This window comes from Mandrillus leucophaeus, unplaced genomic scaffold, assembly GCF_000951045.1.
Source record: "Mandrillus leucophaeus isolate KB7577 unplaced genomic scaffold, Mleu.le_1.0 Scaffold35, whole genome shotgun sequence".
In the NCBI taxonomy this organism is placed as follows: Eukaryota; Metazoa; Chordata; class Mammalia; order Primates; family Cercopithecidae; genus Mandrillus; species Mandrillus leucophaeus.
The window spans coordinates 5,474,229-5,486,791 of NW_012103698.1; the positions used below are offsets into that span (position 1 = coordinate 5,474,229).

At 44.2% G+C, this 12,563-nt stretch overlaps 1 protein-coding gene across 1 annotated transcript in view; it reads left to right on the plus strand.

Moving 5' to 3' along the window:
- Window positions 1-12,563, plus strand: part of RASGRP1 (RAS guanyl releasing protein 1 (calcium and DAG-regulated)) — a 96,528-nt gene that overhangs the window by 8,617 nt on the left and 75,348 nt on the right. Inside the window, exon 2 of the mRNA XM_011989326.1 lies at window positions 4,204-4,388. Coding sequence (XP_011844716.1) covers window positions 4,204-4,388 — 185 coding nt within the window. The remainder of the gene's footprint in view (window positions 1-4,203; window positions 4,389-12,563) is intronic.

Sequence of the window (12,563 nt, forward strand, 5' to 3'; positions counted from 1 at the left end):
ATTCCTCTCCCCCTCACTATGATTCTGTAGAGGGCCCTGCCCAGAACGGCCGAGGGAGCTTGCAGGGAGCCCGCAGAGGTGGCACCGCTTGTTCGCCCCTGCCCCACGGAAGTTTCCAGATCCGTGGGTCAGCGAAACATATGGCCTTCCGGATGGGAAGCTGCATTCCTCTCCCCCTCACTATGATTCTGTAGAGGGTCTTAGATAATAGAAGTTGAAGAAAGAGGGACAGTGAGTGAAAGGACTCTTGGCCAGGCAGCTTTGAGTTTGTAGCCAGAGGACCAGAACTGGGCAACAGCATGAACAACGGCCTGGCCTCGGCGTAGGGCTAGACAAATTGTGCACTTCACAACTCCATATGGGACTGTGCCTTGCACCACCATACCCAGTAGCGGAAGCTTGCGATGCTGGGCTTCCCGTGCTTATAATCCCAGGAACGGAGGGTTCTTGGCCCTGTATGCACGCCCTGCCTCTCCCCATCCGGGTGTCCGCTGAGGGTCCACCACTGTACTTTGCACTAGATTCAGAAGGAGGAGTTCAGTACATTAAATTGAGTATTATAAGGGGGAGAGGATGGGACTGGAAGGAATCTACACTAGAAGTCAAGAGAGTCACCTTCCACTGCAAAGAAAGTTGTGGAAGTTCCAGTTCCCTTACTCCATTTCATCCCTTACTTTTCTAGGCTGGATTTCATACAAAGCTCAGCCTGAAACTGATCTCCACTGAGATACCTATGCCTGGAGAGGATTTCACCTAAACCAGTTTAGAGTTTTGACGGTCTCCTTCAGCAAACCTATGGGACTTTGGTCACTTTTAGGCTCAGAAAACACCTTCAAGTTAATTCGTTTCTCTCGGGGTTTTGTTTTTTTCATTTACAAGAAAACATTTGGCCACTGTTTTTCTTTTTTTAAATATGCCTTTACAGACTCAGAGGCCATTCATTCTATGGATTGTTAAAACACCCTTCGACCTGCCTATAATAAAGCATTTTATAAATCCTTGTCTACCCCCATTTCACCAGGAAAGGCAGAACGATTTGAGGATTTCTCACAAGGCAACCAGTTAAGAGACTGTACAGCAAGAAAGCCAGGTTTCCTAGTCTACCGTGCAAATAATTCCTGTCTTCTTAGAACTCTTAGGCTGCACTTTGACTTTTAATACTTTCTCTTCTCCCTGTTTTCTCATGCTGTAGCCCTCTGAGTCTCTCTGGGCTCCATACTTCCCAGATTGCTTTTGGCACCCTCTCTTCCCTTTTACTACCCTATACTTTACCCTGATCCCTCCTGGTTCTGGTAAAAGCGTCAACCTTCAAGAATCCCCTTATGAAACAAAGTGGCTTCTGTTACTGGTGACACTGGGAAACATTACCAGAATTAGAAAACAGGGCAGGATTAGGAGGCTTGAATGGTCAATGTCACCAACCAAGAAAGAAAACGGAATTTTCCTTGGATCTGTAGCCACCTCCCCTCCACCCCTAGCAGGAAGAGCTCTGTGTGTAGATAGAGCCTCTAGTTGTAGTCGCCTCTTCTCCAAGGTCTAGGGAGAAGTATTGTGGAAAGCGTGAGAGAAGGAGACTTCTATAATGAATGACTTTATTATTATTTTTTTTAATCTTACCCCTACTCGGCCTTTGGTGGAGGTCTTAATGGTGACAAAGGCAGCAGCTGGGGCAGAAAGCTGAGTAATCCCGGCAGTGGCTATGTAGCCCAGGTGTAGAGAGCTGTTAGTGCTTTCAGGAAGGGAAGGGAGCCCACCTGGGGCGCAAGGCATGGGCCACAAGGGGCTGGCTGCTAGCCTGTCTGTGCAGTTGTGGCCAGGCACGTTGCTCTTCCGATTCTGGACCTCCACACCTATAGAAGAGGGGTTTGGAAAATGACCATAAAGAGTCTGTCCAGCTCTAGGGACCTGAGGACAGTTCTGAGGGCCTGCAAAAGGAATATGGACTGAGATTCAGCCTTTACAGTATCAGCTATGGTTTTGAAGGATTTTACTTTCATTTTAAATTGAATTGACCTTTTGAGCCTCTCTGTGATGGTCTAGTACTAATCCTCATGTTGTGAAATGTGCAGAGTTCCAAGCACAGTAAATATTTATTAAATGAATAAAGCCAGAGAGGTGCTGGGTACAAATCTCAGGTTTATTATATATGAGTTTTATAAACTTGGCTATGTCATTTACCCTTTTTAAGATTCGGTTTCAGCATCATGAGATGGGGATAACATCCTTCTGGGCTATAAGCCTCAAGACAGGGTCAGTCCCCAGCACAGTACCTGCCATAGCATAGGTACTCAATTCATGTCGCCATTATTATTTTGTTTTTAGAGACTGATCCAATTATGCGGTTATCACAGGGCCTGTTTGAAAATCAGTTATGGTCAGAAACTTGAGTCCTGTACCACCGACTTGATCTTTCAGGAATTACTGCCTAGGGTTAGCAGATGCCCAATAACCAATTGTTGATTCAATTTCACTGGACCTGCACCAGGTCAGAATAGAACTGAGCAGCCACTGCAGACCAGCACCCTGGAGCTAGTTTGAAACAACCTGAAGGGCCAGGGTGCCCCTGCACAGGTCTAGCTGTGTACTGAGTGGCCCCATAGTTCAGTTACACACCATCTCTTAGCAGTCTGGTTTCCCAAAACCCACATGTGCCTAGCATTTTGTTTTGATCTGAGCACTTCCTCAGCCCCTTTGGTTGAGATTATATCCTGTCAGAGCAGCTTTCCCAGACACTCTCCCTCAAACTGCCTCTTTCTCCTCTGAGAACATCATGCTTCTTACTCTTGACACTCATAGAACACTTATTTAACATTTATATGGCTTGCTTTTCATTATCTCAGTCTGATTCCTCAGCTGTATTTTTGTATTAAGGAACTTCTAGACTACTGTTATGTAACAACAGCAACTAGTACGTAATGAGTATATAAAGTATCCTCACCTAGACTATCTCTGTGGTCTTCTCTGGCCAATCACAATGCCTTACTCATAGAATAAGCACTTAGAGATTAATTGATGCCATTATACATTTATCATAATATGTAGTGAGTAAAGTTACACTTCTGAGATACGTTGTTTTCCTTTTTCTCTTTGCTGCTTTGGTAGTAAACTACAAAATAACCAAAGCCACAGTAGAGAGAGGAGAATTAACTAAATGCTTAGAAGAGTTACCAGCAACACTCATCACTATTAAACCAAAAAAGATTACAGATATGGATCTGTGTGTGTATGTGTATTTTTTAATGGAGAGGACAGTAAACTTCCCAAATCATTTTGCAAAATGACTTGTACTGATGAGGTCATGACCAAAGATAGAGCTACGTGTGAGTAGATGAAAGTCCATTGGACTCTTACGCCATTTCTAGATCCAAACTTGCCCTTTTACATTGAGCTCTGGAACAACGCTCTCACAGCTCTGCTTTCTGTTTTAATCATTAAGGACCCAAGTAAGGATTTGAAAAAATGATGTTTAGTAACAAAAATGACTCATAATGGTTACCTGTATTATCAACCATGAAAAACAAGATCTTAAAACTAAAAGATTTGTAAGAAAGGCAGGACTCACTTAAAATCTAAACACCACCATCATCACCCCTCACTTCCTGCACTTGGGTTCTCAGTCTTTGACTTCTCCCTTAAGGTCCTTAACGATGATTCTGAGGCTGCCTGACCTTGTGTAGCATCTCAGGTGTTGCCGAAGATGAATGAAGTTAGCCAGAGATGGTCTCGCACTCCCGACCTCAGGTGATCCACCTGCCTCCGCCTCCCACGGTGCTGGGATTACAGACGTGAGCCACCGTGCCTGGCCAAAGTTAGCCAAAGATGAGACCAATGTAAACAATTTTTAAGATTCAAGTCAGTGGCTTAGTAGCTGAAAAAATATATATATTGCTGGGAGCTAAAGACTGTCAAGATAGTCTTGCCTCTGCCCATTCCCCTTCAGGAACTGGGAGACAGTAGGACAGAGCAATCCTAATGCCAGCATGAAGAGCCCTAGTTGCAACCCTGAAATCTCACCTTTGCTGGGGAGATGTCTCTTTAACAGCCAACCAGTCGTTTGGTGCATTTGCCAAGTGGGAGGGGTATGGCTTCTATCAGCCCAACTCCTGAGATTAATTGTCTTATCTCCATTCCCTTCCTCTCCAATCTGCCTTCAGAGCGTGGAGCTGCCAGTTTGTCCCCTCACTGCCTTCTCTCTTTCCCCAGGAAACCTTCCCATGGCTGCAGAGCTGCCCCTAAAGCAAGACTAGAGGCGAAGCCAGCCAACAGCCCCTTCCCCTCCCATCCCAGCTTGGCCCAGATCACCCAGTTCCGAATGATGGTGTCTCTGGGACATTTAGCCAAAGGAGCCAGCCTGGACGATCTCATTGACAGCTGCATTCAATCTTTTGGTAAGTTGGCTACCTGCCCACAGGCATAAAAATCACTATATTACTTTGTTCTTCCTTTAAAAGTGCTTTACAGAACAGCAATCTAGATTGTATTTTGGCTTTAAAAATAGCTTTTGAGCTTTTGAAATGTTGGAGACAGTCTGCAGAGCCTATGGCACATGACTATGTGGGTGTAATAGGTCGTGATGAGAAGTGCAATTTTAAAGTGAGAAAAGTTACTGAGGAGAGTTTGCATTTCCATTTTTCTCAGGATGGAGGTTTTTCTTGTGATGACAAATATCATAAAAGGATATTGTGCATCTGGTACTTTGAGACTTTTCCGTCCTTGCCTTCTTGGGGCACATAAAGACTATTACATGAGCAAACTTTGTTATCAAACAGAAATTGGAATCATTTGGAGGAATAAAGTCTCAATAATTCCCCTTGCAATCTGGAGGGCAGATGTGATGGAATAGGAAAGGACTGGGTAAAGCCAGGAGGTTTGTGACGAGAAGACATTGGTTAATAAACGTTGCAATGCAGGGTGAAGGGACTGGGAAATAAATGTGGACACACACATTTCAGACGCTGCACTCTGTCAGCACCTTTGCTCACCGTGGGAGAGACACGTTTGTGTAGCCGTCAAGCAATTATCTGAAAAGATGTTTTTTTAAATGTTATAAGCATGATTTATTTTTGGATTTTTATTTGTGAAATAGTGATTGAAAAGTACTAAATATTTCCTCCCAAAACATGATTCAAATTGATGGATTTCAATGAAATCGTTGAATTCAAAGATTTCCAGCTTCGTGTTCCCCCTGTGGGCCCCTTTTTATATCCCTCCATCTCTCGCGGTGAAGCAGAGGAGCCTGTGTGGCACAGCTCAGACATACCAACCCCGCCAGCCTGCCCTAACCCTGGGAGCCTCCTGGGAAGCTAAGGGAGGCTTAATCAGATCCTAGGCAGCTGGAGATCCATGAGATCTCAGAATGACGGACTAGTGGCTGTGTGTGTTAAGTGCTTGCTCAGACCTTATGTATAGAATTGGGGAAACACTCGACAGGTTAAGGATATTCATTTAGTACAATTTAGTACAGCATTGAATAGTTTCAGCTATTCCAACATTGGTTTAAAGTAATGGTTCTCAAACATTAGAGTGTCAGAATCACACATGGAGGCTGTTTTTTGTTTTTTTGGTTTTTTTTAAACACACTTTGCTGGGCCCCACCCCCAGAGTTTCTACTCCAGTAGGTCTGGGGTGGGGCACAAGAATTTGCATTTCTAACAAGTTCCCAGGAGATGCTGATGCATCTGGCCCAAGCACCACACTTTGCCAATAGCTGCTTTAAAGTGCTGTTTGTTGTAGACTTTAACTTGGAAAAGAGGAAGGTTTTTTAGTATTACTAGTTTAGCATTAAATTTTCATTAGATTTCTCTTTGTTTTATACTTCAGTCTTATTTTACACTTTAGTCTTTCAGTTAAGATGAATTTTTGTGAGCAGAATGAATGGCTTTCTATTTCAAAATAATCTCCTTAGAAAATGTGCTGCAAGGAGATACATGAGAGGACAGTGGAGACCGGGGAGGCACGGCCAATGTGGGGCCATTGTTCATCATGTACTCCACTCGCACTTCCTTCCCAACCCGAATAAACTGCAAAGATCCTTACACCATTTCAGCAGTCAGATTTGCTCGGCTTTAGCAGGCCGCTGTGACTATTTCCTGAATGAGGATTTTTCTTCTTTCTGTTTCACTATTGAAAAAAGAGGGACCAGAAATGTGTTTATCATGCCATCTTCCTTCCTTCCATGCCTGTGGTGCAACTGCTGGCTTAGTTCAAGACTGTTTTACTAATCTTCAAATAATTCATCAACCTGAAAAATACATGGCTGATTCTGAAGTCCTTACCCCCAAAATAACCAAGCCTAATTCAGTCCCCTTAACAGACCCTCCAAAGGCAGCGGCAATATATCGTGTTCTGGAATATGTTGAACTGAAAAAAGTGCCTTAAAATCCCAAAGCCGTAAAAGTCCCTTTGAGTCTAGTAGTCTTTTGTCCGTTATCAAGTAGCATTGACGAAGCCCTTAGTTGCGTCTGACACTGTGCTAGGCAGTACTCAAGAAGAACTACAGCGACCAAACTCCCCCTTCCATCAGAGCTTACAACACCTGAGAAACATACTGTTCAGGAAACATATATACACACACACACACACAGACAAAGGGCAGGGTATATATACACACACATATATACAAAGGACAGGGTGGTAAATACCGAAGGCATGCAGGAAAAGTAAGTTTTTGTACCATGTAGAGTTTGAGTAAGTGCACTTCATGGGTGAGGACGTAGGTCAAGGAGAACGGCCACCATTTGTTGAAGTCCCTCACGGGCCATGGGAATGCTTCGGGAAGTTAGTAAGGTAAGATCTCAAGGTTTTGTGTATTATGTACTGCAGAGGTTCTCATCACAGTACATGAAAGAGGCAAAAAAGAAAAGACGCTCTGTGTCTGGAAGGAACAGAAGCCAGCACCTGTTGTCTGTGTCTCTCCTTGCTCTTTGGTTATCAGTTGACCCATCTATGGGGCTGGGGCATGGAAACCGCTGCAGAGGAAATGGAGCCAGGAATCAGCAGCAGAGTTTATGACAGAAAAGCCCATAGCAAAATATGTGCCTGTGCTTCCGTAGGTCTCTTTAAGAGGTGATCTGACAATAGTATGGAGTGAGGCTAATGCTTCTCCTGAAGCTTATCTTACTGGTTATTGTCTCAGGTTTGTATAGAAAAGTGTTGCTTTAGGTTAAAGCAATCTAGCTAGCTTTTTGTTAATGAGTTTAGATGTCTTCTCATTTTAAACCCAGGAAAAACTGTACAGAAGTGTGTGTGTGTGTGGGGGGGGAGATTATTATCATCATTATTTTTATCGTTGCTACTCTTTTGCCTCAGACCCTAATTTCAGGTACTCCACCCAGCAACTTGAATAAAAGAGGGAAAGAAACTTTTAAAGAGAAAGACTGAATAATTGTTTATTTAGTTTCTACTGCCTCTCAACCTCACCTTCTGGCTTTCAGGAGGTTTGAATTGGCTACAGCTGTGCTGTCCAATGCAGTAGCCACATGTGGCTATTTTCATATACATGTCAATTAATTAAAGTTAAATGTAAGATTTCGTTTCTAAGCCTCACCAGCCATAGGTGAAGCGTGCAATAGCCACAAATGGCACCTACTGTTGAACAGAGGAGAGAGCATTTCCATTGTTGCAGAAAGTCAGTTGGATAATGCTGGAGAGGGTAGAAGATGGTTGTCTCAAAGAAAAAAGAATAGATTTTCTGCAAACTGTGGGATTTGCATTTTGCTAGCATTTCTAGATGAGAGTCTGAATATTGCTTAAAGCATCATGGGCATTCAGAAGTCTCACTGATGGCTATCTCTTTAGCATTATTAACCATTAATTACCACCCACACTGTTCTCAGAAGAAGGACTTATACTGCTTTTAAGGGCAGTGGCCAGTACGGGTAAATTAAGAGCACTTTCGAAGGCCTCTAGCAAGCCTCTCAGTGTCACATACAAGGTTAGAGATCTGTGACTAGAAACTTAGGCCTTGAGTCATAGTTCATTGCTTTAACCATGAAACAACCCACCCCCGCCTTCTATTCTAATCAGAGGTCATGCTTTACATTCTCAGCATATTATTACTAGTTAATCCCCTCTTCAGCTGAGCATAATAAGGCGAATCATCACAACCTGGTCACACTTATGTCAAATATATGTGAATCACACCATCTGTTTCAGAGGTAGAAAAGACCTATGAGATCATCCGGGCTTTTACTTTTTTTTCCTTTATAAGAGGGCTACCAGCATTTGGGGCCAAATGGAAGGCTTCAAATGTCTGAATTCACAAAGCTCTTTCCTTGTCTCCCTCTCAATGCAAGACAACTTCTGACAGCATCGGAAAGAAAACTGCACACCTGCCTCAGAAAGGGCCACACACACACACCACACACACACCCCACACAAAACTCCACCCCAGCAAGCAGACCTCCTACTCCCAGTGAGACGTGGGAAGAAACTCCATGTTTCATCTTACCTGTTAGTGTGAAGAGAAATGCTTCCTAATATCTTCTATTTATGGACTGTCTTATTTTTTCTTAGAGTTCCATTTGTATTGATTTTCTTTTATACTGAGAACAGCTCTGAAATAGGTTAGATATTACTCTCTCCATTGAACGAACAGGAAAATAAACCTTTGAGAATTGAAAGAATTTGCCTTGCACCCCCAGTCTCAAGAGAGGATGTGCTGATTCTGTTCTCCTTCCCTTACCCCTAACAGCCACTTGCAACCTGGGTTGGAGCCAGCCTGGATCTCTCTCCTACTACAGGCCTTCCTACACTCAGGGGAGACCTGCACGCCACATAGGACGGGCCTGCACGCGGTGCCCACCCTTCTACAGTCCTGCTGTCTCCCCAGTTAGAAATAAAACTCCATTCAATGTGAGAAACATTGATTGGACCCCATCTATATACCAGGTGTCTGCCTGATATTCTCCAGTGAGCAAAGTGAATCAGTGAATTCCTGTGTGAATTATACTAATGCTATCCAAAGACCTTCCAAACTAGAAATACCCCAAAACTAATAGGTATGTTTTCTCCACCATGGAGCAGTTGGATATTAAAAGCATCTTATAAGCCTCAGCTTATTGAAAGTAAAACATTCCATCTGTTTTTAAGATTGGAGCCACAAAAGGCAAACACACACTCAGGGCCATAGCCCTCTCCGTAACAAAGGAAAGATGAGGTATTTCTTACCACTCTGCAACTTGGTCTGTGCACCAAAGCAAGGTGCCCAGAGGGCAGCAGGAGCATAAGACCAGAAGCCAAGGGCCATGACATCATTGGGCATGTAGACCTAACAACAGGCAACACCAAGGAACAAAGTCAGTTGTAGTGTCAGGAAGGGGCAGAAGCCTTAGCCACTGTTGATGACAGGCCCTGTGTGAAGAACACAACTCTCCCAGAAGCCTCCTCAATGGAACCCTCCAGTCACTGGTAGTTGTGGCTACAGGATTTCACGTGTAAAGGATGGTCCTCGGAGGCACTTGCATCCTGAGGCTTCTAGTCATCAGAGCAGCTCCCAGGCTGCTCTTAGCCCTCTAGAATGAATTAGCATTATTATAAGACTGGACACTATTTATTCCAAGGAGGCCTTTGCTGCATCTTTGATGAGCAGGCATCACCAGTGCGCCACGCTGGTCTGCCCTCTCATGAGCATGAGTTTCAGTGACTGCCAGGCCTGAGAAAGGAGGAGATGGGAAATCCCCTTCACTCATATCTGTGCTCTCCTGCTTGGCAGTGTTTATTGCAGGCCACGCTGTAGAGAACAGAGGCAATGCTTATGCGTGAGTTAGACAGTGTCTCAGGAGTTCTGAGCAGTTCATTCAGTAAAGCCATCCAGAGAGGTGAGTTTTACTGCTGAGAGAGCTGGAGACAGACACAGTGGACACACAGTAGTTAAACACTTATCGTGGACTCTGTAGGGTCCTGAGCCTTTACCTAACTTGACCCCATTAATCCTCCCAACAACCCTATGAGGTGGTTGTCATTTTGCTCCTTTAACTAATAGAGAATTGAAGCTCGGGGAAGTTCAATGACCTGTGGAAAGTGGTTCAGCTCATTAGTGAGAGAGCTGCTGAGATGTGAACTCTGGTCAGTCTTCCCCCGAGGTTCACGTTCTTTCTGCTATTCCAGAGATTCTCCAACTTTGGAGTGAGGAATACTCATCAGGGAGTGTGTTGAACATTCAGAGTCCTCACAGTCATCCCCAGAGATTGCCATTCAGCCAGCAGTCACTGGTTTTGATGGAGGTGACCCGTGAACAGATGTTGAGAAATACTGTCATATAGCACACTTGCTTCCTGAGCATCCCAGATCATTTTCTCAGGCGTCGTAGGAAAACCTGAAGGGCACAAATCTTCAGGGAGGCAATAGAGCATATAGGTTTTTCAGCTATGTGAACTAGAAAAGCACATGGTGAAGCCAGCCTCTTGGAGATCCTTAAAGCAATCCAGCCAGATCTAATGAGATCCCTGCCTAAGAGAAGGTCTGAAACCCTGGGAGCCCTTCTATCAAATGTTCCTGCTTTGCTGTCTCTTCTCAACTGCAGTAAGCCCCCTACAACACATCCAGCCTGTCTTTTGGCTATGTAAATAGAATGTGGATGTCTGTTACAACTACAGTTTGATTCTTGCATTCAGAGGCCATGTTCCTAGTGTAGATTTCCACCTTTATTCAACACTCCAGTTTCCTGTGGTGCTGGGAGGGTCTACTCTCTAACGCATGCCAGTCCCCATGGGTCAGAGGGCTACAGTAGTGGCTTAGCTGGGGAGGAACTGGGGAGTGCTTCCCCTGAGTACTTACCCAAGAGTGCTACTTTGGCAACAGATTATCTAAGGCAGTATGTTGACCTGAAGTTTATGAAGTCTGTGATGAAAACACATTGGGAAACTGTGTGAAAGCAGAAACAGTCTTTTCAGTAATTGACAGAAGCAGCTGTGTTGGACCCTGAGACCCCTGGAGAAGGTCATCTACGGTTCAGGCCCCAGCCACAGCCCACCTGCTGATGTTAGAACTTGTCCACTCCCGCCCAGAACAATTACAGCTGCTGGATCTGTGTCTGGTTCTGGACTTACAGTGAGCTTTGGCTACAACCTAGTTGGGGTTGCCCTAGAGTGGCTGGCAGGAAAAGAACAGGGAAAGAGTGAGAATGTAAACAGGGCCAGCTTCCTGGGCACGCCACCTCTGAAGGCCCACAGGTTCCCATGCTTGGTTTAATGCTGTCACAGTCTTGAAATTTTTAGTAATTTTTGAATAAGGGGCCATCATTTTTAATTGCACTGGCTCCCACCAACGATGTAGTCAGAGGTCTGTGTAAGAGCCACAAGACCAGAGGGCAAAAATAATTTGCCATGTGTTGAAGACACATAGAATGATGTGGATTTATGTCTTAATTTCTTTCTTCATAGAAAGATGCAATTGTGAAAAAAAAAATATTTCCTTATCTCCTAGCAGTGGTGTGCTGGGCTGGCTCATACCAGCTCACAAGAGTCGATTGTTAAATTTTCAGGAATTTTGCAAGCTAGTTGTTAAACACAACCATGATTGAAAATTAAGTTGGCCGGGCGCAGTGGCTCAAGCCTGTAGTCCCAGCACTTTGGGAGGCCGAGACGGGCGGATCACGAGGTCAGGAGATCGAGACCATCCTGGCTGACACGGTGAAACCCCGTCTCTACTAAAAAATACAAAAAAAACTTAGCCGGGCGAGGTGGCGGGCGCCTGTAGTCCCAGCTACTCGGGAGGCTGAGGCAGGAGAATGGCGTAAACCCAGGAGGCGGAGCTTGCAGTGAGCTGAGATCCGGCCACTGCACTCCAGCCTGGGCGACAGAGCGAGACTCCGTCTCAAAAAAAAAAAAAAAAAAAAAAAGAAAATTAAGTTATATACACTAACAATTAGATTATATTAAAAACAAAGAAAAGAAATACTCAAAACTCACCACTTCCTAATTCATGACTACGTTTTACTGTTATCTTTGCTTTTGAGGTTATGTCTGTTATGTCTACCTGGTACAAATGCTATATAATGGTATGCTAGCATGCATCTTTTCCCAGCTCCGTGTTCAGTGAAGTCATGTTAGTAGCTTGTTAGTAGTCTGTTGTGAGTATTTACACCGTGGAAATCAACAGACACTACTAATCAGGGCTTCCTTTTCAATCCCTCCCCTGGGGAGCCCATTGTTAAACATTTACAAGCACACCACTGTCTCCCGGATACAGAGGGTGCTTACATAACCAAATGTTGAGGTGGGAAGGGACCCTAAAAGCTGGGATTTCTATTTTTTATCTCTTAATTAAGAGAAAGTAATAATTCTGCCATTATTTTGCTGCTTTCATCTATGTATCTTATAAAACAACCTCTCTGTGTGTTCTTCAAAGGAAAGGAATAATGGACCTTAGAGATAAGGAAATCATGTATCAGTGTGGTTGAAAAGTTTTCTTAAATAAGTGACAGTGGAACATGAAAACAACATGAGAGGTTCTCATTCTGAAGTCAAATGGTCTGCCCTCTCATAAGCATGAGTTTCAGTGACTGCCAGGCCTGAGAAAGGAGGAGATGGGAAATCCCCTTCACTCATATCTGTGCTCTCCTG